The sequence below is a fragment of the Anthonomus grandis genome, chromosome 15, assembly GCF_022605725.1.
Source record: "Anthonomus grandis grandis chromosome 15, icAntGran1.3, whole genome shotgun sequence".
Taxonomy (NCBI): domain Eukaryota; kingdom Metazoa; phylum Arthropoda; class Insecta; order Coleoptera; family Curculionidae; genus Anthonomus; species Anthonomus grandis.
The window spans coordinates 12,471,987-12,498,713 of NC_065560.1; the positions used below are offsets into that span (position 1 = coordinate 12,471,987).

Below are 26,727 nucleotides of genomic sequence, written 5' to 3' on the forward strand. Positions count from 1 at the left end.
GCGTCAGTGTTACTTATATTAGATGGACATTTATCGCACACAAGAAATCTCGATGTTATTTTAAGTGCCAGAGAAAACTTTGTAACCATCTTGTGTTTACCTCCACACTGTACTCACAAGCTGCAGCCGTTGGACGTTGCTGTTATGGGTTCCCTTAGTATTTATTTAAACCAAGCATTGGAAAAATGGTTAAACTATCATCCTGGTAGAACCGTGACGGTGTTTCAAATAAGTCAAATATTTTGCGAAGGCTACTTAAAGGCTTGTATACCATCAAATGGGATAAACTGGTTTCGTAAAACTGGCATATTTCCATTTGACTCAGAGGTTTTTTCAGATGTTGACTTTTTGGCCGCTGAAGTAACCGATCAAATACCTAGTGAGACTGATGAAACTGTAGAAGATGTGGCACCAGGTTCCAATCCATGTAACCCATTGACAGATATATCCAATATAGCTTCTGATAATGATGCTAGTGATTCAAACGATCCGTACTTGAATCCTGAGCCTGGGCCCAGCTCAAAACGAGATGAACAAATAAATTTATCTTTTTCAGTGACACCACAAGAATGTCAACCATTTCCAAAAATTTAAGGCAAGAGAAACACAAGAAAGAGAAAGTCTTGTGGAAGTGCAGTCTTGACCAGCACGCCATACAAAACTGCGCTTGAAGAAAGTATCAAGAAAAAGGAAGTAAAAGAAAACACAATTAAAACAAAAAAGAGAAATGACGAGAAGACACTAAAGCAGAAGACGCCGAAAAGTGGAAATAAAATAAAAGAAAGCCTTTCCAACTCTTCGGATTCGGAAGACGAGACAAATCCAACTTGTCTTTACTGCTGTGAAGAATATTTTACATCAGTTGATGGTTGGATTCAATGCAAAAAGTGTTTAGAATGGACTCACAAATTGTGTGCGGGTGTTGAAGAAGATGAGGATGAATTTATTTGCGAACATTGCTCCGATGTTTCTTTAGCACTAGCAAAAGTTCAGAGAAAGCTTAGGTTTTAAATACAGTTTATCTCGGCATTATACTGTCAGAGTATTTTTTTTTAGTTTTTTGTAAAAGGGATCGTTTTACCCCCAGTACGCGGGTAAAATGACCCCTTTGCGACTTTTATGATTTTGTTACATTTTTAAAAAGTAAATAATTTTTTTTTGTTTAAAGTGTGGTTTTATTAAGAGAAATTATTACTCTTTTATAGGCATATTCTATCAAACTGAAGTTTAAAGAAAATATTTTCCCATTTTAAAGTATTTTTTTCTTAGGGGGATCATTTTACCCCCCCTCTCCCCTAACTACTTTTTTCAGGTTTAAAACGATCATTAAGTTTATGAAATTCATATTCAAGGTGACATAGTTTATCCACGCTTATTTACGCCCCGAAATTGGGAAATTCCCAGTGATTCCACAGAAGGGAATAAAATAGGTTTTATTACTCTTCACAAACTTTGAAAATACTATATATATATATAATCCTTTTATCTTTAATTCAATCGTTTGTTCTTTCTCTTCCATTTCTAAGGCAAAATTAATAATATTATTATCTTAAATCTATATTTTAAGACAAATATTAGGGGAGAGTGGGGCAAGTGCGTTTCTAGAAATATGTCGAGCAACCGGCATCATAGCACGACAATGATCAGTGTAGTGTATATGTCTATTAGCGCGTATTGTGTCCTTAAGCATTTAGCTGAAAATTACTAAAATTAAGGTAAATATTAACATTTTTTAAATTTTGCGTGTTGTTTTATAATATTTTAAGCGAAATCAATAAAGATTTTCCCCAATTTAAAGGCAGTTTTTTAATATTGTATGAAGTGCATACCATAACCTTATATTTGCTTAATACCGCGTTATGCTTAGAATGTTGCCACATTTATCTGTCTTTTCAAGATTTAGATTTTTATATTTTAAGAACGATTGTCATGTCTGACTCACTTACCCCACTGTAGTATAAAAAGTTCTTGTAAATATATTTATAAATAATTATTATATATTGCAGAGGAAAAATGAGCAGAGGAGATGTCAATTAAAAAAGCTAGTGTGGTTTTTAGTATTCCGAGAACCACCTTACAATCACGATTAAAGCGTCGACAGCCCACTCCACTTGTAAACGGCAGGTTCAAACCCGTATTCACTGAAAAAATGGAAAAGGAATTATGTGAACACATATTTTGTTGGAAAAACTGTTTTATGGACTTTCGACCACAGATCTTCGAAGGATTGCATTTCAATTTGCTGAAGCCAATCAAATAAGTCATCCTTTTAATGAAGATCGAAAACTTGCAGCAAAAGACTGGGTGAGCTCATTTTTAAATCGTAAGAAAATCCTTTCCATTCGAAGACCTGAAGCAACCAGCATTACAAGAGTAACAGGATTTTCCAAATCTAGGGTTAATGATTTTTTTCAAAACTTAAAAAAGACCTTGGATAAGTTTAAGTTTCCGCCGCATCGGATTTTTAACTGTGATGAGTAGAACGTAGGTAATCCCCGTACCTGCGTTCAAAAACCGGGAAAAATTTTAGCTGAAAAGGAAAGAAAGCAAGTGGGAAGATTAACTTCTTTAGAGAGAGGAAAAAACACTACTTTATTAGCTTGTGTCAGCGCTACAGGTAGGTTTATTCCACCATTTATGGTCTTCCCTCGTGTTCGAATGAATCCTGGTTTTTTGAGCGGTTCATTTCTCAGGCTGGACGGATGCTGACCTATTTATCAAATTTTTAAATTATTTTATAGGCTGCACCAAAACAACAACAGATTGTCCAAGTCTACTGATACTAGATGGACATTCAAGTCATAAGTTTATTAATTTAGTAAACCTGGCTAGAAAATCAGTTTCTATTATAACCTTACCTCCTCACACATAAAATAAGTTGCTAGACGTAAGTGTGTTTGGACCATTTAAAACCTATCTGGCAGGAGAAATGGATCACATTATTAAAAATGCGCTTATTAAGGCTTTTACATCTATAAATATTATTAAGGGTTTTGAAAAAACAGGAATCTACCCATATAATCCAGATGTGTTTCAAGAGAGTGACTTTGCGCCAGCCGAGAACATTCTTCAAAAGGAATGTAGGACAGAAAACATGAATCCCGTCGAGGGTCCCGTAATAAGTGATGAAGTCTTGTTGAGAAAAGATGATATCCAGAGTACTACTAAAGAATTAGTAAACAATTTTGAACAAGAGCAACCATCATAGTAGTTATGTTTCAGTTTCAACTTTAAGCCCAGTTCCAAAACCGTCTCAAAAGAAAGAAAATGCCAAATCCAAATCTAGGCGCATAGAAGGATCTAAAATAATAACCAGTTCTCCTTACAAAGTTCAATTGGAAGAAAAATTAAAACCAGTGAAAGCTAAGCAAGTAAAAAAGAAACTAGACGACAAAGCAGGGACAAGTACTAGTAATGGAAAAAAATTAAAAGAAGGAATTTCTAAGCAAAAGAAGCAAAGTGCCACGTCAAGAGCAGAAGAGAAATAACACAACATAAACGCTATGCCGGACGAAGAGAAAAACACATTTGTTATGTTACACACACTTGTTATGAAGAATGGATAATGTGCATGCAATGTGGTGCCTGGTTACATGAGGATTGTTCCGATAATGAGCCAGGTACTAATAATTATGTTTGTGACAATTGTCGTTGATTAATTAGCATTCGGACTCACTTGCCCCATGTGGGTGACTCACTTACCCCTATAACTTGGGACAAGAGAGTCATTTTCCTTTTTTTGTATTAAGTTTCATATTTTTCCAAAGAGTTAATGTTTAGTTTATTTTTAAGGTTATGTTAGTTTGAAACCAATTAAACTCGTGTTACAAATGATGAAAGTTTTTTTATTTCTAAAACTTAGTAAGTTATACGCCGCAGAGCCTTAAGGTGTCTCACTTGCCCCATCCTCCCCTAAATTATAAATTTAATAGTAAATATATTTAAATAATCCCATTAGCTATAAAAATATTGATTAAGAAATGAATTGTATGTATTGTATAATAATGAATTGAATAAGAATGTCTAAAGCCGAACGATGCCGAGTGACATAGAGAAAAGGTTAGCGAGTGCTAATCGCGCATAGAAATCCTCGCATTCCTTTTTAAGACAGATCCTGAACTTCTTTGCGCAGAAGAAATTAGTATTAAATAAAATTAGTGAATTCGGACACTTAAATCAATTTCGGATAAATTCGGTAATATATGCTTTGTAACGTATGACATGATTTTTACCATGATCGATCAGAATTATAATTAATGTTCTTTCAAATATAAACTCCACTCAAAAATGTATTTGTTATATGTGAAACTATATCAAGAGAGTTGTACAAGGTCATTATTCGACCAATGAAAAGGAAAAACTACCGCTTTGGTTTGTCTACTTTACTTTGCTGTATCCGTATGTTTCTTACTTATTGGGTATATATTACGGGTAGAAACATGGCAGGTTAGAGGAACTGAAAAGTAGCAGTTTATCCATAGTCCAATCGTATTAATAATGTATCTTGTTGTCTATATTAAGTTTTATTTTATAATATTTTAAAGTTCAAGAAAAAAAACAGTAATTATTTTATAATTTAAAATAAGCACCAATTACATCCATTGTAGCGCCCTGAGGGTGGCCTAATATAGGCTGAAACGTCGGCAGTATTAAAATCTAAAGCCTGAGTTTTATTTGAACCCCGATCCAACTCACTTAGCAAGAAGCATAAAAGTTATTTTAATCTGAAGGAAAAAATTAGTTGCTGGGTTATTAGGATGGAACATAAAATAATCGATCAACCAGAACTCAAATTATTCAAATTTGTCTCTAGCAAGATTTATACATCTCCAATATCTTTTAAAATACCATAAACAAAGTGCAATGTTGGCATTATAACGACACACAGTGACTAGAGCGGATTTTTTTGCATCTTTATTTTGTATCTAATATACAAAACCTCATATTTCCCTTCAATTTCACCTAATAGTTCGAAGACTCATTATTATTTCCACACTACAATAGCTACTAAAAAAACTAAATAACTAAATTTTTCTAATAAAAAAATGCAGTTAAAAATAATAAATTCACCCTATAGGTCACATACCTCGGAGTTAATTCTGATAACATTGGAATCTACTAAAAGTATCTACTTAAAAAATTCAAAAATTCTTTATTAATGATTTTTGATAAGGTTTAACCTTATTTTGATCCATTCCCAACATCTTCTGTCCGCTTTGAAATTCGTAGATTTAAAATGTCTGTTACCTTTTTGACATAAATAAAAATGACATAAAAAAACTAAAATACACTAGGCCTAGGCCGTGCATACCTTAAAGCATAGAATGTTGGGCATGCAAATGGCCGAACCACTCCTTACCTCTGGACTGCGAGCGAGGGGGCTGTCGGTCGCGCCTGTAGACGCTTCTAAATGTTATAAAAAAACGATTATTAATGAATATGATATATATATATATATATAGTGTGTGCAAAAAGTTCCGGAAAAACTTAATAATTTGCAACTCTACAAATAAAGACAACTACACTACCGCTCAAAAGTATTTGCCCACCATGTATTCTTTTTAATATTTTAAAGTAGATACAAAAATCTTATCTTTATACCTATATTTAGATTGTATCTCTTTTGTAAATTGCACATATGCTTAAACAGCATACCTATCAACCATGGTTCGTTGAAAAACACCGAGTATTTAAAAATAGTCTTGCAAATAACAAACAATGTAGTGAAAATATGCACTTCTTCTAAAAAACTAATCTGTTTACAGCTCGTTTCCGATTAAATTTGAACATTTAAAGGTGTTTATAGTCTTCAAGAATTGATTTTGTGTAACATTGGTAAATAATTTCGCTTGCTTATTGACGATTGTCACCGTTTCTTTGCTGGTTCTTCAACATTCTTTAAAATGGCTAAAACAAAAGAGTTATCGGAAGAAGCAAAAGGTATTATCATTGGACTTCATAAGGCTGGAAAGACTAACCGTCAAATTTCGACGGATTTGGGAATTCCAAGGCGGACTGTCGATTATAATGTTAGGAAATTTACCAGAGAAGGGACTATTAGCAATAACCCTCGATCGGGAAGGCCAAAAGCAACAAGTTCAAAGGAGGATTTAAATATTATAATTATATACGCAATAGACGCCTTACCGCCCTTGAAATCACAGCAAAAATCAACAAGGAGCGTAAAAAAGCGGTCAGTGTTTCGACAGTAAAACGGCGACTTTATAATGCTGGTCTTAAAGGACGTTTAGCTGTATCAAAGCCGCTACTGAAGGATGTTAATAAGAAGAAAGGACTTGAGTGGGCCCAATCACACAAAGAATGGACCATTGATGACTGGAAGAAATTTCTCTGGAGTGACGAGTCGAAATTCGAGGTTTTTGGAACGAAGAGGCGAGTTTTTGTTCGCCATTGTACGATGGCCTCAGTTAAATACGGTGGTGGTTCGGGGATGGTGTGGGGTTGTTTCGGAGGATCTGCAGTGGGCGATTTAATTAGAATAGAGGGAATTCTTCGAAAAGAGGGTTACAAAACAATTTTAAGTGACAATGTACTTCCTTCTGGTACTCGAATACTTGGGGAAAACTTCATTTTCAACATGACAATGACCCCAAGCACACGTCGAAATTGTGCAAGCAATATTTAAGTCAATTACAAAGGCAACATCTTCTGAAAGTTATGGTATGACCCCCACAATCACCGGACCTCAATCCTATCGAATTACTGTGGGATGAACTGGATAGACAAGTGCGAAAATCATGCCCGACATCAAAAGAAGACTTGTGGAGGATCATCCAAGAAGAGTGGCACAAGATACCTCAGGAACTTTAGACAAATTAATTAAAAGACTACCGAAACTCTGTGAAGCTGTTATTAAAAATCGAGGCGGACATGTAGATGAATCCAAAATTTGATTTTCTTAAATTTAATTAATTGAAAAATGTATTTTTTATATTCATTTTGTTATAACTGATGGGTTAATTTTTAGTTATAACTTTAAAACAGTCATATGTGGGCAAATACTTTTGAGCGGTAGTGTAGCTACACCCAGATGAAAAATGCTTTTTAAAATGGAAAAGAAATTATTGATAGTTAATTTTTCTATTATTAAAAGGTGATGGAACTGTTTCAAAGAGCCCTTGTTAAAAAAAATATATTCCAGGTTTCTTAGCTTTTATTGATAGAAGTGGATAATGTAAAACATTTTGATGACTATGATCAGACAGTTCTGCCGAAACTGTTAAACAATGTAGGTACATTTTCACATGGGAATGTTAAAAAAACCTAATCCATCATTCTTATCAGTTGATTAATATGCATTAGGTTAAATGAATAAAACATGTTTTTTACAGGGCTACTTATTTAATAATAATAATAAGACGTTTATTAGTCACCAAGAAATTACAGCAATTAAACAAGAATACTAATAGTTTACTAACTTTTACAAAATTTCACTAAGTATTGAGTATTTCATCATTTACCAATAACAAAAAAAAATCGAAGAATTTGTAACTAAATAAAAAAGCTAATAATGCAAGGTGACCAACAGGCCATAATATGCAGATTTACAGAGATATCCCTTACAGAAAAGGCTCCCTAAATTCTGTTGAGGCCAAAAAATAAAAATTAAAAAAAAACAATAATTTAAAAATGTAATAATAAATATTCTACTGAAAAAAGAAAAAACATACAGGGGAACCTCCCATCCAAAACATTTGTTTAAATCTGTGAAAATAAACAATAAATAATTACAGGTTTATGTGTTGGTTATTTGATAGAGGTTCGTCTTTATTAATTAAGTTATCAAGAATATGAGCATTTTCATTAAAGTTATTGTTTAGGTTATGGTTACAATAAAATTATATGTGTACAAATTTTCAAAATGACATCTGGTCAATTTTTTAAGTTATGAACTTTGTGTCGAATAAATAGAAAAAAATCAATACTTTAGAAAAATGTTTTTTTTTATCAAATCCTTGTATAAATTTGGAAAAACTCTAAAATAGGTCTCCAACGAAATTGTTCATGGAAATTTGTGTACATACTTTCAAAGTGACATCTGGTCAATTTTTTTAATTATGAGCTTTGTATCGAATAAATAGAAAAAAAATCAATATTTTCAAAAAAAAATTCTCAAATTCTGGTACGAATTTGCAAAAAATCTAAAATAGGTGTCTAACCAAATTATCCATGGATTATGTGTACAAACTTTCAAAATGACATCTGGTCAATTTTTTGAGTTATGAACTTTGTGTCGAAAAAATAGAAAAAATCAATATTTTTAAAAAATATTTTTTTCTCAAATTCTTTTTTGAAATTTCGAAAAAACTCTAAAATAGGTGTCTAATGAAATTATTCTTGGAATATGTATAAAATTTTTTAAAATGACATTTGGCCAATTTTTTAAGTTATGAACTTTGTGTCGGATAAATAGAAAAAATAAACAATATTTTCGAAAAAAAAATGAAGCTTGGAAAAACTCTAAAATAGGGCTACCGTTGGGAACAATACTAACTGAGTTATTGTTGAGGATGAAAACTAAATCTATTAATGGTAAAGCCTGAAGTGATGTATTTTAAGAGTTGTTAAAATTACCCTAAGATATTATTTATACATATGTATTTATTTATACAGTAATGGCCAAAAGTAGATAGACAAATGGTTTTTTAAAAAAATCAAAGGAAATAAAAATTCTATAATAAAGATATTTAAGAATATTATGGGCAACATAAACATGTATAAAAATAATAAAACATTCTTTAGAAACAATTACCTAATTTGGTAAATAATAAGAAATAACTAATTATATGCTGGACAAAAGTAGATAGATAAATTTAAAAAATAATCAATACTTTTTTTTTCGAAGTATTTTTTTTAAATTACAAACTAAATCATCTACAATATTAGTATTTTGTAAAATACCCATTATTGTCTATTACAGCATAACATCTACGTGGCATTGATTCAATAAGATTGTCTATGAGTTTAAAACCAATATTTTTCCATTTCCGTTGCAACCCTTCGAATAATTCACCTTTATTTGAATAGTTTGTATCCCTAATATCACGATCTATAATTTCCCATACATTTTTGATGGGATTAAAATCGGGTGACTGGGATGGCCATTTTAAAACTGGTATTTTTTCTTCTTCGAAAAATTGCTTCATAATTTTGGAAGAATGCTTCGGGTCATTATCTTGCTGGAATTGGAATCTGAATGGTAAATTGTCTTCGACATAGGGCAACATAACATCTCTGAGAATATCCCTGTACATAAACCTATCCATTATGCCCTCTATGCGATGTAACAGGCCCATTCCATAACCTGAGAAGCAACCCCAAACCATCACTGATCCACCTCCATGCTTAACTGTAGGTTTTGTGTACTTGGGATTTAAACGCTGACCAGAAGGATAACAAGTCTAACATATTGAATTCCATTGGAACAAATTAAACTTCGATTCGTCGCTCCAGCAAACACGTTTCCATTGATGCTTTGTCCAGTATATATGCTGACGGGCAAATTCCAATCGGGCTAAGCGATTCTTTTTTGAAAGCAATGGTTTTTTTGCTGGCCTACGTGCAAATAGATTCTCTTCTACCAACCTTCGTCTTACAGTCCTTGAGGACACATTACAAATCCCCTAAAGCCTGTAATTATATCTGAATTTGACGAGAAGTCATGAAAGGGTTACTCTGGCTAATTTGTTGTGTTATTCTGGCTAATTTGTTTGCGTACAGCTCTAATGACCATTTTTTTGGTCGACCAGATTTATTTTTTGGCTGTAATGATCCTGTCCTTTCATATCTTTTGATAATTGCCCAAACAGCTTTTCTTTTAACATCAAATCTACGAGCAATATCAATTTGACGATCACCCGCGCGATATGCATTAATAATGCGTTGTCTTAAATCAAGAGAGAATCTAATTCCGCGTGGCATGTTGCACCTTGAGTTAAAGAGAAGCAATACTATACTAATTTTATTTTATAAATATCTAGACTACTTCTGACCAGCTATATTTATATTATTGCTTTATAGTCCTTAATTTTAGAAAATTGTCATTTATTTGTATGTTTCTTAAAAAAAAGTGCATACCATTATATATTTTTGAAAAGGTAAAAAGAAGACAAATTTATTATTGCATATATATATACTGGGTGTTCCACTAAAAAAACATAAGTTTGGCTTATAACTCAAAAACAGTAAATATAAAAAAAAAATCTACGCCACTGCATTCTACGGAAAAAAATCAATAAAACTGTTTTTTTACAGTTTCCATAAGTTAACGAATAACCGAAATACAAGGGGGGTCCCAAAATGTCGAATTTTCAAAAAATGGCCTATATCTTAAAAACTAAGAGGGCTTTGGAATTTTTGTTAACGGCATCGTTATTTCCACGAAAAAGTAGCACTGTCGCGAAAACCGCATCACGCTAATGTTAAAAATAACAGAGATACCCCGCAAAAGTACCTAAAATGGGACACCCTGTACATTTCGAAGGAAAGTTTTTCATTTTTTATAATGAGTATTAAATCTATGAAGACGAGTTTCTTTTGGTTTTCTTTCTCTAACGTGAGCTCTGTCAGTATGATGTTCATTAACATAAGTCATAAAATTCAAACAATCTATTTATTTTTCCTCCATCTCACATTCACAATAGGATATTGGAACACTCAAGTCTGTATAACAAATCAAGAAAATCAACTTTTGTTAACCATAACATCTGTCGGACATTCTACATACATGAGAATGTGAAATAGTCTGGGAGGCAGCGACAAATTTCACTACACCATTTCCTCTCATTTTATTTTTTGAGCATAAAATATTCAAATGATATCCAACAATAAAATCATCGTCTTCCATTTCAGTTGTACAACATGGAGTTGCAGGAGGGTTGCGATTCCCGCCGAAAATTAATAAAAAAAACTTATAGCCTCTTGCACGAAACTGGCTCTACTCATTATTTTGAACTTAAAATGCGTACAAAATATCGTCTTCCATCTGAATTCAACAATAAACTACGTCTTTCACCGAGTCTTCCACCCACATGAATACGCTCAAAAAAATGAGAAAAAAAATCATAGCCTCTCAAGTGAAACTAAGTGTGATGCTTATTTTTATAGTTTGAAAGATACAAATAATAATCTTCCACTTGTAAAGTACAACAAAGGTCGTCTTCCAAGCCACTAAAGATGCACTCGATACAAAAAAGAAGGTAAAAAAATGTACCTGTCGCCGGAAAAGTCGCAGAATTGCGCATGCAGAGAGACTTATTCGGACTTCTTCTACGAATTTCACTGGAAAAAACTTTGGATATCGACAAAGTATTGACGTATCCATTAACTTCAATGCCTTTTTCGCTGTGTCATGCTGATGGATCAATTTGTAAAACTGATAAATCAGCATTATTCAAATTATTAGAAAAAGTCACAGATAAAGATCATCCGCGTAACATGATCCATGATGGTTTTTTTTTACTACACCTCATGAAAGATATTCCTCTCACGTTTGCTGGAATATCTCAAATCAAAAATTTTTGAAAATGTGTATCACCGAGGGAGCAAGAACAATAAAAGTTACATTTGATCAGTATATCACGCCATCGATAAAAGATAATGAACACGTATTAAGAGGGTCAAGAGAAGATCGTCCTTTTCATATACATGGTCCGGATCAAAGACCAGCAGATTTTTTTGCTGAATTAAAAAATATTAATTTTTTCCGTAGCGCCGTTCATAAATAATAAAGTAATCTTTTTGAATTATGAGCAATGCTATAAATACAATGTTATTAATAATATTGTTACCAAAGAGATTGACGATATTTTGACGTGTCCCCAACACGAAGAGGCTGATACGGAAATAACATATCACATAATATTGATTATGAATCAAATGTGGTCGTACGATGCTCTGATACTGACATCCTGATTATATTGTTGGGCCATATTAATAAATTCAAGAGTGACGTGAACGTTAGGATGCTCTATTACTATCTTAAAATAATTAAATCTATATCTTTAACTGCTCTTACTTTACAATTTAGTTAAAAAAAAGAGTGCATCCTTATTTCTCTTTTTATATTTTAAACTTCCATTTTTTCAAATTTTATCATTTATCTACTTAATACCTTGTTACTTGCCAATAGGAGTTCTTTCTATATAAATCTGACAACGGCGCATCTACTAGTTGTGCCACCTGATGAAACGAGAGGTTAGGTTGTTTATATTTATGTTCTGTGGTTGCCGGTATTTCTGACGAGATCCGCAGTAAACATTAGCTCATTATTGCGTTTTTTTCTAAAATCGGAACTGTTTATTTCCGCGAAACGTGTATGTTAATATTTATGTAGTCTTCGCGTACTTTTAAATCGCAAAATCGTATTTTCGAACTAGAAAAATCCTCGGAAAAACCGGTTCTCCGGCGCGCCGCGGATTTATTTGTTTATATCAGACTTTAATACTTTAGTTCGTGTTTAATTTAATGTTTTTCTCCTAGTTCGGCTTGTAGTTAATACCAGAGTGTAAGTATGCCTCAAAAGTGTTGTGTTCCGGGTTGTAACGGACACTATAAAAACGGACCTAAAGTGCATGTCTTCGGTTTTCCTAAGGATATAAATCTAAGGCGAAAATGGGTAAAGCCAAGTAAAGATGAAAGGTTTAAAAATATTGACAAGTTGAAGTTAGCAAAAGCCCTTGAATTAAGCAAAATTGACGTTGGCAAGCATGAGAAACAAAATAATTTTGACAGTTTTGAAGAGTTTATTGAAAAATTTTCTGCTTTTAAACTACCGAAAGATTGGTTTACTGCTCACAGTGATACTCAAGACAGCAAAAAGCTAACAATTTTTAAAATTGAATACACACCTGGTCCATGCATTAATTGGGCAATTGTTTTTAATTTTAATTTAAATGTTGAAACTTTTTTATATAGCGAGCCAGTTTGTGTTTTAACATCAAAATTAAAAACTCCATATACTTCCCATAGTTTAGATGATTTATATGCAATACTTAAAGCAATAGACCTTACTATTATTACCCTGCCTTTGGAGGAAAATGTTACCAATAATGACAACCCTGACTGTGACTTAAATCTAAATTCTGCTACCGAGACTGGTAAAGTCCAGTGCAACGATATATTAGAATGGTCACCCGTCAAAACACCAGCATTTTACTTGTCAAACAATGTAAATAGAAGGTGGATGACATGACTGGACTTTACCAATACCCTTGGCAATACTATTCTCGATCATGTCAAACCATCAGATGACATAAATAAAATAAAATGTGTGTTCGATTTTGTGTCAAACATACTAAAAAGTTTTAAAAACCTTGAAGACAACAAAATAGTGCATGCTTTAGATTTTATTTGTGAACAATTAGCTTTGCTTACAACTGCAAAGGAAAGGTACAGATATTCAAGTATGTAGTACAATAATTTTGACTTCTTTAATCTATACTATTAGTCCTCATGTATACAAATATTTAAGAGATTATGGATCCCTAATTTTACCACATCCTCAAACTATAATGGGTATTTGTAACAAACACATGACCGATCCCCACATAGATAAAAAAAAAATGTTCTTAACTTATGCCCGAAATGTGTTTAGTTTACTAAAGGATCATGAGAGATTTGTGACACTACTTTTTGATGAAATTCATATTGATCCTTACATGGACTATAAAGGCGGTAATATCACTGGAACATCAGTCAATAATAAGTCTCTAGCTTCCTCGGAATTTACTTTTATGATTACAAGTGTGTGTTCCAGCTTTAAGGAAGTAGTTCACATAGCTCCCATCTCCAAAATTACATCAGACATACTTCATAATTTTATTAAGACAATTATTGAAAATTTAGAGGAGATTGGGTACATAGTTTTTTGTGTTATAAGTGATAATAATGCCATTAATGAGAAAGCCATGAGTCAACTGCAGACCAACTTAGCATTGTTTTTCCTCATCCCATAGATAATCCAGAGACCATTATTTTACCTATTTGACACAGTATACTGACTTAAATGTGTATTTAATAATTGGCTTAACTCTAAACCAGACCAAAAATTTTATTTTCCTGATTTTGACACTTCGAAGAAAAAATGTGCTTCTTTTTCTGCAATTAAAAAATTACATGAACTGGAGTATGATAAGCTTTTTAAGCTTTTAAAGTCAATATATGTATTTATGTGTATATTATAACATTTTTTACTACTTGATGGTATAAAAAAATTATTATAAATACCTAAATACAAATGTTGAATTTTGGTGCAGATGTGGGGGAGTTGGGAGTCTGCATTAAATATTACACCATAATATTTAACCTGACATTCAACCAGAACTAAAACATACCTTTGAATGTTTCCTGAACTCTATTCTATTCCTAGCATTTTTTAAAATAAGCCAAATATTGAGATATAAGCATATGAAATCCCTTGGTTTTTAAAAATCGGTGGCCCACATCGATGACGTCACGCGCCAAGCACTAAGGCCTTGTCTTTGAGTGGGTGTTGCTTAAACACAGGTAACACCCCTGAAGTCCATGCCGTATTAAAAGAGTTTGTATGCAGAATGTACGGCTTAAAAAAAATTATGTCGATGAGGCTCGTGTGGCCGTGTTTATGAAAAATTATAAAATCAATGACGGTAATGAAATATTTACAACAAATGCGAAAAATGTCGACGGAGCAATTCTACCACCCTGCAAAGCCGAGCTCCACAAACATATTAAAAGAACAGCATTTATTTCTCATCTTTGGAGGCATGCTTACCTCCCGCAACCTACAGAATTTTCCCCTACCGACTATGGTTGGGAGGAATTAGATAATAAGTTAATTTTTCAATGGTTCGATGGAGATCAACTGCCAAAATCGATTGACGGAATTGCAATTAACTCAGAAGGAAACCAAGGTATGATCAAGGAACAAGTATCTAAAAATAATTACGTGAAGATTTATAAATTATTATATTTTTATATTTACAGATAAAGAAAACAATAAAGACGATGAAGATCAGTTAGACGAAGAAGATAAAACCCCGCAATTCTGACATTGAGAATTTCAAGTTTGTAATTGATGAAACCAACGACTTAACCGACCAATACGATAGCGAAGACTGAACAAATGTAAATAATAAATCTGAAATTCGTTAGTTAAAATCAATGTTTAGCTTCCTAAATAAATAAATTTAAAAAATATATATATACAATACATATATATGTATGTGTGTTTTAATTTACTGACCTTTATTAACAAAATTTTAAATGCTCCACAATTTAAAATAATCGCCTAAATATATCGTAGAAAATTTAATTTATTCAATATACGTTTTTATTAAACAGCATTTATCACATTCCACCGATTTACTTATATAGTTTTCATTTTCATGTATACATTTTCCGTACAGCTATTATCTAAACTTAAAGTCGATTGAATGAATAATTTATAATATAAATAATAACGTTGTGCTGCTATTTTAACAATTTTTAACTTCAATTCTCATCTTTCAAACAGGTAAAGACGCAGCGGTGTAGCCGCGGCGCTGGCTTATGCCGCGTATCGAGTGCATCTTTATCGGCTTGGAAGACGCCCTTTGTTGTAGTTTACAAGTGGAAGATTATTATTAATATCTTTCAAGCTATAATTTCTTAATTTTTTTGTATAACTTCATTTTTTTGAGTGTATTGATGTGGGTGGAAGACGTAGTTTATTGTGGAATTCAGATGGAAGACGATATTTTTTTTGCATTTTAAATTCAAAAAAAGTTTCAGGCAAGAGGCTATGACTTTTTTTAAATAATTTTCGGCGGAAATCGCAACCCCCCTGCGACCACATGTCGTAAGGGTGCAACGGAAAACGTATATATTATAGTTACATATTATATTAATAACTCGTGCTCAAAAAATAAAGCGGGAGAAAATGACCCGGAAATTTATGTCGTTGCCTCCCGGACTCAAAGTATTACATGAACATTCTAGAGGTAAAAAGTGGGACCTTCTAGAAAAAGTGGAAGTAACAAAAACCACGAAAAATCCAGTGCTCAACTGTGAACGTGGTTTTCAACAATTTTACCTTACCTTCAGATTCTCCTTAAATAAAACAAATGCACTACACCAAGCCAATTTAACGCAAGGCTTAACTAGTAACACAGAGGTACGCGGTTCGATTCCTAATGATTCCACCAACCTTTTTTTATATATTCTCTATTTAATTCTTTAGTTCTTTAGTAACTTTAATTTTTTTGGTAACTAGTCTCCGTCCTATTTTAACTTTTAATTTCTAGCCTTGACTTGTGTAGTTCATGTAGTGATTTTTTTTTGCTTTTTTATTAGTGAATGCGCAAGCTATAAAATTATTAGTTTGTAATTTTAGTGTAAACCAGGTTTAATTAATAGGTGTTTGTAAAGCTTATGATTCCTGTTTCTTTCTTACAGTAGATCTGATTATGCCTGGTACAGGCGAAACACGGGTAATCCTTTGACCTTATATTGGAGATCTGTGACTTCGAGTTTAATTTATTACTATTTAATTCGAGTTAAAAAAAATATCTTTTCATTAAAAAAAAGGTAACTTCTATATCTGTGTTGTGATGACCACTGCACATGTAAAGATATTTTTATTTGGGAAAATTTTTGATAAAAAGGCGCATTTACAAATTAGGTAAGCCTAAAATCATTCCGGGACTTTTTTCACACACTATATTTACAACAATTCTCTGTTTTTATTACCTGTCTCGACATCACCTCCTTCACATTCGTCTCGATTATTTTCATGATCAATAGCAGGGAAATCGGGTGGCAATTCATAGGCATATAGCTCTTGAGCAGTGGAAGGATTTATTTTTGTTTCGTCTGGCAGTAACGATCTTACCTGAAAAACAAATAAACATTTTATGCCAATTAATTCAATCCTAATAACATTTTTAAACCGATGGATTTACCTGACAACTGGCAACTTCGGCTAGTAGCAACCGTTTATCCTCAATGTCGCATAATTCGCGTAGTTTTTCCTTCAGTTCGCCGTATTTCGCGTCGGAGTTCAGTCTAAGTCCGTATTTTATCGGGCACTCACCGTTCAATCGGACCACGATCACTTCACATAAAGTATAGCTTTCCATCGGTAATGGTAAACTGAGGTGGTTGAACGGGTCGAATTTCACGGATTCGTGGCCGCACGTTTGACACGTCACCTAAAAAATTAAAATATTTTTGAATAAGTTATAACATTAAACAAAACAAAAACACAAAATCCATAGTATCACAGTACATTTAATAAAACTTAATCAAATGGAAATCGGGCAATGTGAATAATACTAGGTCCTCACATAATATATATTTACCCATCCCTACATCTTTATCTTCCTTAACCAAAAAATCGATTTTTTACCAAAGTAAAAAAATATTTAACCATCTTCCACGGCCTCTTCGTAAGACAGTTTCTTATAAGTTATTTAAGAGAGAAGTAAGAAAGATGTTAGTTGTAAAAGGCTACTACACTATAGAAGACATTTTTAAGTTTATTTGATTTTATTGACTTACTTAGAGGTTCAGGTTTAATAATTAATTTAAAAAAAGGTTGATTTAAGGTGGTTTTTACAGTATTGCATGATTAATAATTATGACACAGATTTTGAAAAATTTTGGTTACTACTATTTCAAAGGTTTTTATTATGCTTTGTTATGTGACATTTAAATGTTTTATAAATTCTGATATTTTAATTTTATTGATCAGTTTATTTTTTGTGTTCCCATTTGTTTCTATTATTGAATGTTTGCTTACTCTATATTTGTATATACCTACAACCTGTACGCAACACAAGCAAGCGCCCGTTCCGGAAAACTTTTCACACCCACGAATGCTATGGAAATGAAGATATTTTTTGCGATAAATAAACTCATGGGAATAAAGCGTCTACCCTCTTATCGGGACTTCTGCTCGACGCAGATTGAGCTTCGGGATAACTATATTTGAAGTCTTATACCCAGAACAAGATTTGATTGGTTGTTAGGAAACGTCCATTTGAATGATAACCTAATGCCCAAACGCGGAGATCCCCAATACGATAAGTTATACAGATTCTATCAGAATATTATGCGAAAAATTATAAACCAACGAAAAACGTTTCCATCGACGAATCAATTATTAGATTCAAAGGTCGATCTTCCCTGTGCCAGTATATGCCGAATAAACCGATCAAGCGTGGGTATAAAGTGTGGGTTAGAGCGTCAGAGAGTAGATATGTAGATCATTTTCAAATTTATACGGGAAAAAATTGGAGAAAATGCAGAAAAACATTTGGGTGCCAGGGTGGTAACTGACCTTACAAGATCATTAGTGAATGGTCATAATTTTGTCTTTTTTGATAACTATTTTACCTCTTTAGTGCTTTTGCGGCAACTAAAATTAAATAAAATATATGCGGAACAATTAGGCAAAATCGTGTAGGAATACCAAGGGATGTGAAAGAAGACAAAGCATTGAAACGAGGCGAGAGTGACTTTCGAGATGATGGGATCACATTTTGGAAATGGAAGGATAAAAGAGTAGTTGCAATGGCAAGTCATTTTCACATGCCGGGAAGAATAGAGACCGTTGAGTGAAAGAAAAAGGATGGAGAGAGAGAAACGATTGCATGTCCTGTCATTATAAAGGACTACAATGCAAATATAGGATATGTTGATAAAGCTGATATGCTAAAATCAACCTATGAACTGGTTAGAAAAAGTCGAAAATGGTGGCACAGAATTATGCGGCATTTTGTTGATGTCACCATAGTCAATGCATATATTCTATACACTGAAAGGTGTAAGGAAAAATCCTTAGATTTGAAAAGTTTTCGTTTGTGTTTAACAAGTGGGTTGGTTGGTGCAGCTTCTAAAAATCCCCGAAGAGGTAGACCAAGTACTGAGATGCCCTCTAACAAATTTAAAGTAAATATTCCTCTCGAAAAGCGCATAGACCAAGATGCAAAACATTCGTCTTCGAGAAGATGTGCATTTTGCAGCACATAAGCGGAACAACACCGTACACGATGGTCGTGCAGTACTTGCAATGTCGGTTTGTGTCTCACTGACAAAAAAAATTGCTTTGAAAAATATCATAGCAAATAAGATGTATATTTTTAGTTTAAACTCCTTTTTGTAACATTATCTTAATTAAATATATGTTTCATATATGTTTCAGACATATCTGCATTGTATAATTTTAGTGCTTGGTGGTATCATGGTGATACCACCTACTAATTGCTTTTTCTCCAAATGGAAAAATTATCTGGGTTATTTTTAATGTTTTTGAGATCTTATCACTTCATTTTTTTCAACTTTAAATGAAATAGCTTCAAAATTTAAAAATATGCCTTAAAAGGGTTAAGGTGGTTTCTACAGTATTGCATGATTAATAATTACGACACAGATTTTGACCAATTTTAGTTACTACTATTTTAAAGGTTTTTATTATGTTTTGTTATGTGACATTTAAATATTTTATAAATTCTGATATTTTAATTTTACTGATCAGTTTATTTGTTATGTGTTCCCATTTGTTTCTGTTATTGTATGTTTGTTTACTCTATATTTAAGTCAGCAACATTTTTATGTTATGTGAAGATAAAGCATATTTGATTTGATTTTGAAATCGAAACATGATTTAAAGGCATCATCAGACCTATAATAAATTGAAAAGGGAAACCTCAAATATCCCGTATACATTAGAACTAAAATAAAAACACTTAGCAAGCAATAAAACAACGAACACTCCATGACTATCGAAGTTTGTAAATATTTAACTTTAAACAAATATTCAAAAAAGTAGTCCATTTTTCTCAAAGAGACCTCTTAATAATAAAAATTCAGAAATTAGAGGGACACAAAGTCAATGGTCTCAGATTATGTTTATTTTTTAAAACGCACACATTTTATAATACACATGTTTCGCCCTAAGGCATCATCAGATCTAAAAGTAGAAAGCAACCCTAGTATAAAAAACAACCGACTTACCGGTAAAAATATTCATTTAACATCGCAAACATTTAAGTTAAAACAAAAAATAAATACATAAAAAATATTGCTGACGTTCACATTAACAAAACTAAATAAAATAAAAGTAAACAAAACAAGCAGAATGAGGTTAAGTTGAACGGGAGAACGGAAATAAAGCAAAAAATAGAAATAAAAAGTGAAATATGACTTGGTCAAGAATTGAACCTACGTGCTATCCAGGACTATATTGTTAAAAATTAAATGCGGTTTAAAGGTAAAAACATCATCCACACAAGACAGTACAGGACTCCTTTTTGTCCTTGTGATCTCCATCTTTTCTAATAAGTCAAGCTTCTTTCCCTTGGGGCACTCATAAAGGATTTTTACATTTTCCGGGATGGAAGGAAAGTATTTTGAAGACAATAAATGGCTTGTAAAAGCCGATTTAGTGTCGGTGATTTCGGTATCTTTCTGTTTGTTATATTCTCTTAAGTTTTCCTGCAATCACGATATTATTTTTTTTCCTCCAGACTGACCAATGTAAATGGCACTACAGTCTCCGCAGTTAAGTGAGTAAACTCCCGATTGGGTTAAGGGTTCTCTTTTATCTTCAATGTTTACGAGCTTCTTAAATAATGTGTTGGAAGTTTTTGAATGCTATTTGTAAATTATAGTTTTTAAAAAATTTAGCCAATCGGGAAGAGATAATACCAAAATAAGTGAGGCAATGAAATCTAAAATTTTTAATGCCGGTGTTATGGATTAAATTATAGGAGAGTTTGTATTTGTTTAGTTTTTTAAAAAATAAACATAATCTGAGACTTTTGACTTTGTATCCCTCCAAGCCCTGAATTTTTAACCAAATATATTTATTGGTAACATCTGTAAATAGATACATAAAGTAATACCTCATAAAGCTTAAACAAACTATATGTACCGGGTGGCCAACTAAGAATGGACGTCGGCAATATCTCAGGCCCTAATAGTCGTAGCGCCTTGAAAAAAAAAATTTGTAATAAAAGTGACCAAAAAAAAATGCTGGAAATTATTTTGAAGTTCATTGGTCAATCGCTAGAGGGCGCGACAGCTTCTTTAAATCTTAAAATTGCATTTTTGCCAAAAAACCTCCAATAACGTACACCTCAAAATATTATATTAATATTCTAGGAAGATTTCCTCACAAAAAAGTTTCTACAAAAATTTCTGTCAGTTGTCAAATAAAGTGGTGGGGGGCGTTTTTAGCTTGAATAAAGAAAACAGCTGAAAATCAGCTGTGACTGGACCGATTTTTTTTAAACATATTTTTTTTTAAAGTCTATTGTTGCCTTATTTTTTCAACCAAAAAAATAATTCAAATTACTTTTCCTAAAATCCGCTAGGGCGTTGACTTGTGACTAACCCTTTCTGACGGATTATTTCAAAAAACTCAAATGCAACTATATATATTTTTTTACGTCATTAAAAGCGGGGAAGAAAACCAAAGAAACTGGTGAAACACGCTAAAAACGCCCCCTACCACTTTATTTGACAACTGACAGAAATTTTTGTAGAAACTTTTTTATGAGGAAATCTTCCTAGAATATTAATATAATATTTTGAGGTGTACGTTATTGGAGGTTTTTTGGCAAAAATGCAATTTTAAGATTTAAAGAAGCTGTCGCGCCCTCTAGCGGTTGACCAATGAACTTCAAAATAATTTCCAGCATTTTTTTTTGGCCACTTTTATCACAAAATTTTTTTTTCAAGAGGCTACCACTATTAGGGCCTGAGATATCGCCGACGTCCATTCTTAGTTGGCCACCCGGTACAATGGTAGCAGTTTACCTTATAAGATAGGCAATATCTAATACAGTTTGCGAACGAGATATCTACAATATACTCATAAAAACACATAATCAGTTATGTAAAAAAAAGGGTGTCTATGCTAATAAAAAAGCTAACTCAACTAGTTTGTAAAAAATGAAATGTGCGCTAAATGGTTGTTAGCCATTTACGAAATATACCATTACAAAATTTTTCTGTCTTATAACCTACATAAACTTCAGGGCAAGCTGGGCATTTACTTTCACATACCCCGGAAGATAGAAAAAGGCTCATTTTATCTTTAATTTTTTCTAAGTGTTCTTTTATGGTACTTGTTGTTAAGAAAGCACACATGAACAATGCCAAGATTCTTGAAGGGGATCTATATGTTTATCCGAATAACTCATATTAAAATATATCTTGTACTTATTTACGAACCGATTGCTTTAATCTATTAAATGCTTGGCGAGATAAAGCTATGGTAAATAATGTATAAATAAGGGAGTTAAAACTGGCGAATTTGTTGCTATGAGGAGTATTGGAATTAAATTGAATTACATTGTCTGTAGAAGAGAGCTTCCTGTATATTTCAAACTCGATTTTATTATTTTTTCTTGTTAACAAGAGGTCTAGAAAAGATAATTATTTCAAGAGTAAAGTCAATTTTATTGTGAAGAGAGTTGGCAAATTTTAAAAATGACAAATCTTATGAATGCAGGTTGGTATTAAAATTACTTATTAAGGATCTTTTGATACAAGTTATCAATAAAAACTTAAAGCTTAAGAAATCGAGTTTGAAATATACAGACAATGTAATATAATTATTCCAATACCCCACGTAGCAACAAATTTGCTACATTAAACGATTTTATAGATTATTTGTTATTATCTCAATAGAACAAAAGTGTCGGGAAGTCAGACTTGATTTCAACGATATCTGAATTTTTCAATTTGTCTACTACTCACGAACCCTAGTAGAAACTCTCATTGCAGATTGGCCTACGTAAATCGTTGGGCATTCGTTATAATTTAATGCGAATGCGATTCATGAACGTTCAACCAAATTTTACTCAACAGATTTTCCATATAATCGCTTAATGACTGACGTAAATCAGATGATCTGCAGTTTTTATAAAAATTAGTAAACAATCTAAACGACTCGCCAAACTTGTTGGAAACTTTCATCTCTCCCAAAAGCTTCAACAAGAAGTCCTACTACCTTCTATTCAACCAGGGCCTGAACTAACATTTCTACATTTTCTATTTATTTTACGAAAGTTCTATTTCTCTAAGAATTTATAATAAAGTTTGTTGGTAGTACCCAAAGCGACACCGTTATAAATACCTTTTGCAACTGTATTTTTATTTAGGTCTGAGAATTCCGTGCAAGACGGCGAAACACGCGTCACCTTGTTGAATATATAAAATCTCTTTGAGAATTATGGACGATTTTTTCATAGATAAGTTAACATTTGAAAAGTCTATTAAGTTACCTTGCTTTTAAGTTGCCCGTGAAACAAATCGGTCACAATTGAATTTTCCCTTTTCATATGGTACTGCCAAGCTTCGTCTGCTACAACCTCATCAGGTCGACCATCGCTATCTTTCTGTTCAATATATTGCTTTTTAGGTACCCTGTTGAGGTCTTCGTGAAGGGCGTCCAGCAACCAAGCAAGCAATTCCTAAACGAAAAAATATTAATTATCAATAAAATATAAATTTATATATAATATTGTAACGAAATTCGGGAACACACTTTTATGGGCAACGTCAAAAATACTAACCTAACTCACCTTGACTGTCGTTTAATTGTTTCAAAGGTAAAAACTGACTAAACCATTAAAACTAAATAAAATATCAGGAAGAGCGTCCTTTTTAAAGCCCGATGGAACAGTTTCGAAATATTTAGAATTTCTTTATTGTTTTTGCCGAAAGAGACCAATAATTTTAGGAGAACACTGACAGTCAAAGCATGCAAGTAAATAAATTCTAAAAAATTTAAATTACAAGGATTTACAATAATATAACCTAAATTGGGGCCAGAATGGGGCCCTCAAACAAGATGAACTACTTAAAAACTGGACACTATGATGAAAATATTAAACCAAACGTAAGTAGAACCCTAAAGAAACCCTACGAATCAACTTTAACTACAGAATACGAATAAAGGGTCCGGTAAAATTAAAGCGACGTCTAAAAACCGATTTTTTTTGAAAATTTTTACAAAGAATGTTGAGTGTGGTCAAAATATTGTAAAAAAGTGAATATTCTAATGATTAATCGCGTCCTATAGTGAGTGATTTAGTGCGTGATAATACCCTTTTCGTGATAAAATTTGGCTTTCCGCCACTCTTAATGAAAAATATATATCCAAATCTACCCATTTTGCAAAAAACCCGACCATTTTTCGTTAGTTTTGACAAAAGCCGCTAAACTGCAGAATTACCGTGAGGGTAATTGAAAAAAATACAAAACTTTGGAAATTATGAAGATTTTTCTACCTACGTTAAATACGGAATTATTGCCGAAGGTTTTTTTAGCTCTTGATTTTGCTATAATTAAAAAATATATACGTTACGGATAAAACCCGAATATTAGATAATTCTAGAATTACCCGGATAAAGCTCGAATCATCCAAACAAAGTGGATAAAATCCGAAATTTCGTTGAATTTTAGTTTTATCCGGTTAATAGTAGTTTTCTCCAACTGCTTTTGGATAATGCTGCATGTGAATGATGCAATAAGTATTATTTAGTTACCTTTCCGACAGCGTAAGAAAATGAGTGATTTAGAGTCATTTTCACGTTTTAAGGCGCGATTTAATGAAATGCTTTGTGATTTGGTGTCACGTAAAGACTTAAATATGTCTTGTATGAATGCTACACAATATAGTGATATTTTGGAATCGGTAAAAGTGGCAAAAAATGCTAAATCTAAATCGACATTACAATATCGTCGCTTAAAAAGACTTGATGTCTGTGTAGTTGGTAGTGTTGAAAGGCTTATTGCTCCTATTGCCGAAGGTGAAACAAATATAAGGTATTTCATCAAAATTGATGAAATTTTTGATATTCCACATGAGACTCACTTGGCTATCGGTCATGGCGGAAAGCATCGCATGTTGAATGAGATAAATAAAAAGTATAAAAACATAACACAGGAAATCATCATGACATACCTAAAACTTTGTATGGCATGTTAAAAGAAACAGAAATCTGCGAAAAAAGGTATTGTCGTCAAACGCATGGTGCTTTCGAAAATGAATAGTCGATGCCAAGTGGATTTAATAGACATGCAGTCGAATCCAGATCGAGGTTATAAGTTTATAATGGTCTACCAAGACCACCTAACAAAATTTGTACAAATTAGGCCCGTACAATCAAAAACAGCCGAGTTGTTAAAAAGAGAGTTGCCAAAAATTTATTGGGCATATTTTGTATGTTTGGGGCACCGTCGATTTTACAATCAGATAACGGTGAGTAGATACTATAAAAAAATTCCTTATACAGGATCATTGATGACAACAATAGTTCTTACTTTTCTATTTTAACGTTTTTGAAACTATTAATTGGCATAAATATTAAAGTAATTTTTTTTTAACTAGGCCGAGAATTTGCTAATCGTATTATTGAGGAGTTGTGTTTGATGTGGGATGGACTTAAAATAGTACATAGAAAGCCTAGGCATAGTCAATCCCAAGGAAGTGTTGAGCGAGCAAATCAAGACATCCAAAATAAGCTTATGACCTGGATGAGTGACCAAAATACTACTAATTGGTCAGAAGTGTTAAGATTCGTCCAACTCATGAAGATTCGGGCATATCATGACGTAATTATACTGTCACCATATAAGGCAATGTTTGGATCTGAAATCAAAGTTGGACTTAAATCTTCCTCGCTAACGCAAGAGGTAAAACATATTTTATAATTAGATACTAAAAATTATTTATCAAATATTTCTTATTATTTTTAAATTAAATTACACGAATATAAAAAAGGTAAACCAGTTTTTTGTGCGATTATAGATGTTATAGGATATGTTCCATAAAAATGTTTATTTTAATAGGTTATAAAAGATCTTGAAACCGAAGAGGACTTGGAAAAAATCATTAATGAATTTTGCCATGAAGAGGAGACCATCGGAGAAAATGAAAATGCTCCAAGTACAAGTCAGGACAATGTACTTAATGCTTGCTCAGTTTGCAGTAAACAAAGCCCATTAGTCGATGGAATCTGTACATTTTGTGACAGAAATAAACAAATTCTTTCAATTCGAAAGGTAACTAAAAGAAACTTGGAAATCCAAGCTGAAAACATGAAAAGAATATCGGCAATTAAATTCCCTCCATGTAATGTGGGGGATACCCGATGTAGATAGGGGAAGAGGCGACTTTAGAAACGTTTTAATGGTAGTAGTAGAAACAAATGGAGAAGGCATGTATCGTTTCGGTAAGCTATCGGTACCTGTTAAACTTATATTCTTATTTATCGAATAATCCTGTTTGTAGGAAATGAGAGTGGAACAATTGAAGAAATGTTCTCAAAAAACCACTTTACAGTATATGACAATCAACTCCTTGATATTGACATCCGAAACATGTCATTGTAAAACAAAATGTATTACACTAAAATGTCGTTGTAAGTCTTCAGAAGTACTATGTAACTCTAAATGTCACTCGAGCTTATCCTGCTCAAATAAGTAAGAGTAAATCCAAGTAAAACTAAATATTTTCAACTTTACGTTCAAGCTCGCGTTCAAGTTCAAGTTACCTATAGTTAGTTTAAGTTCAAGTTACCCAGTTAGTTTAAGATACATGTTTTTCATCAATAATTTCTTTGATTTTTAATGTGGCATGTAGTATTTTTTATCCAGATCTGAATTTAAGCGTTTTATCCATCTTCCCTTGGATAAATCTAGAACTATCCCGATAAAGTAAGAAGTCATTGC

At 32.5% G+C, this 26,727-nt stretch overlaps 1 protein-coding gene across 3 annotated transcripts in view; it reads right to left on the minus strand.

Moving 5' to 3' along the window:
- Positions 1-26,727, minus strand: part of LOC126745283 (ubiquitin carboxyl-terminal hydrolase 32) — a 144,466-nt gene that overhangs the window by 49,319 nt on the left and 68,420 nt on the right. For 2 of the 3 annotated variants that reach the window (XM_050453048.1, XM_050453049.1), the window contains exons 17-20: positions 23,274-23,462; positions 16,941-17,189; positions 16,729-16,870; positions 5,312-5,406 (exon numbers count right to left, since the gene is read on the minus strand). In XM_050453048.1, the coding sequence (XP_050309005.1) occupies positions 5,312-5,406; positions 16,729-16,870; positions 16,941-17,189; positions 23,274-23,462 (675 nt within the window). The remainder of the gene's footprint in view (positions 1-5,311; positions 5,407-16,728; positions 16,871-16,940; positions 17,190-23,273; positions 23,463-26,727) is intronic. The other variant, XM_050453050.1, reaches the window with a different exon arrangement.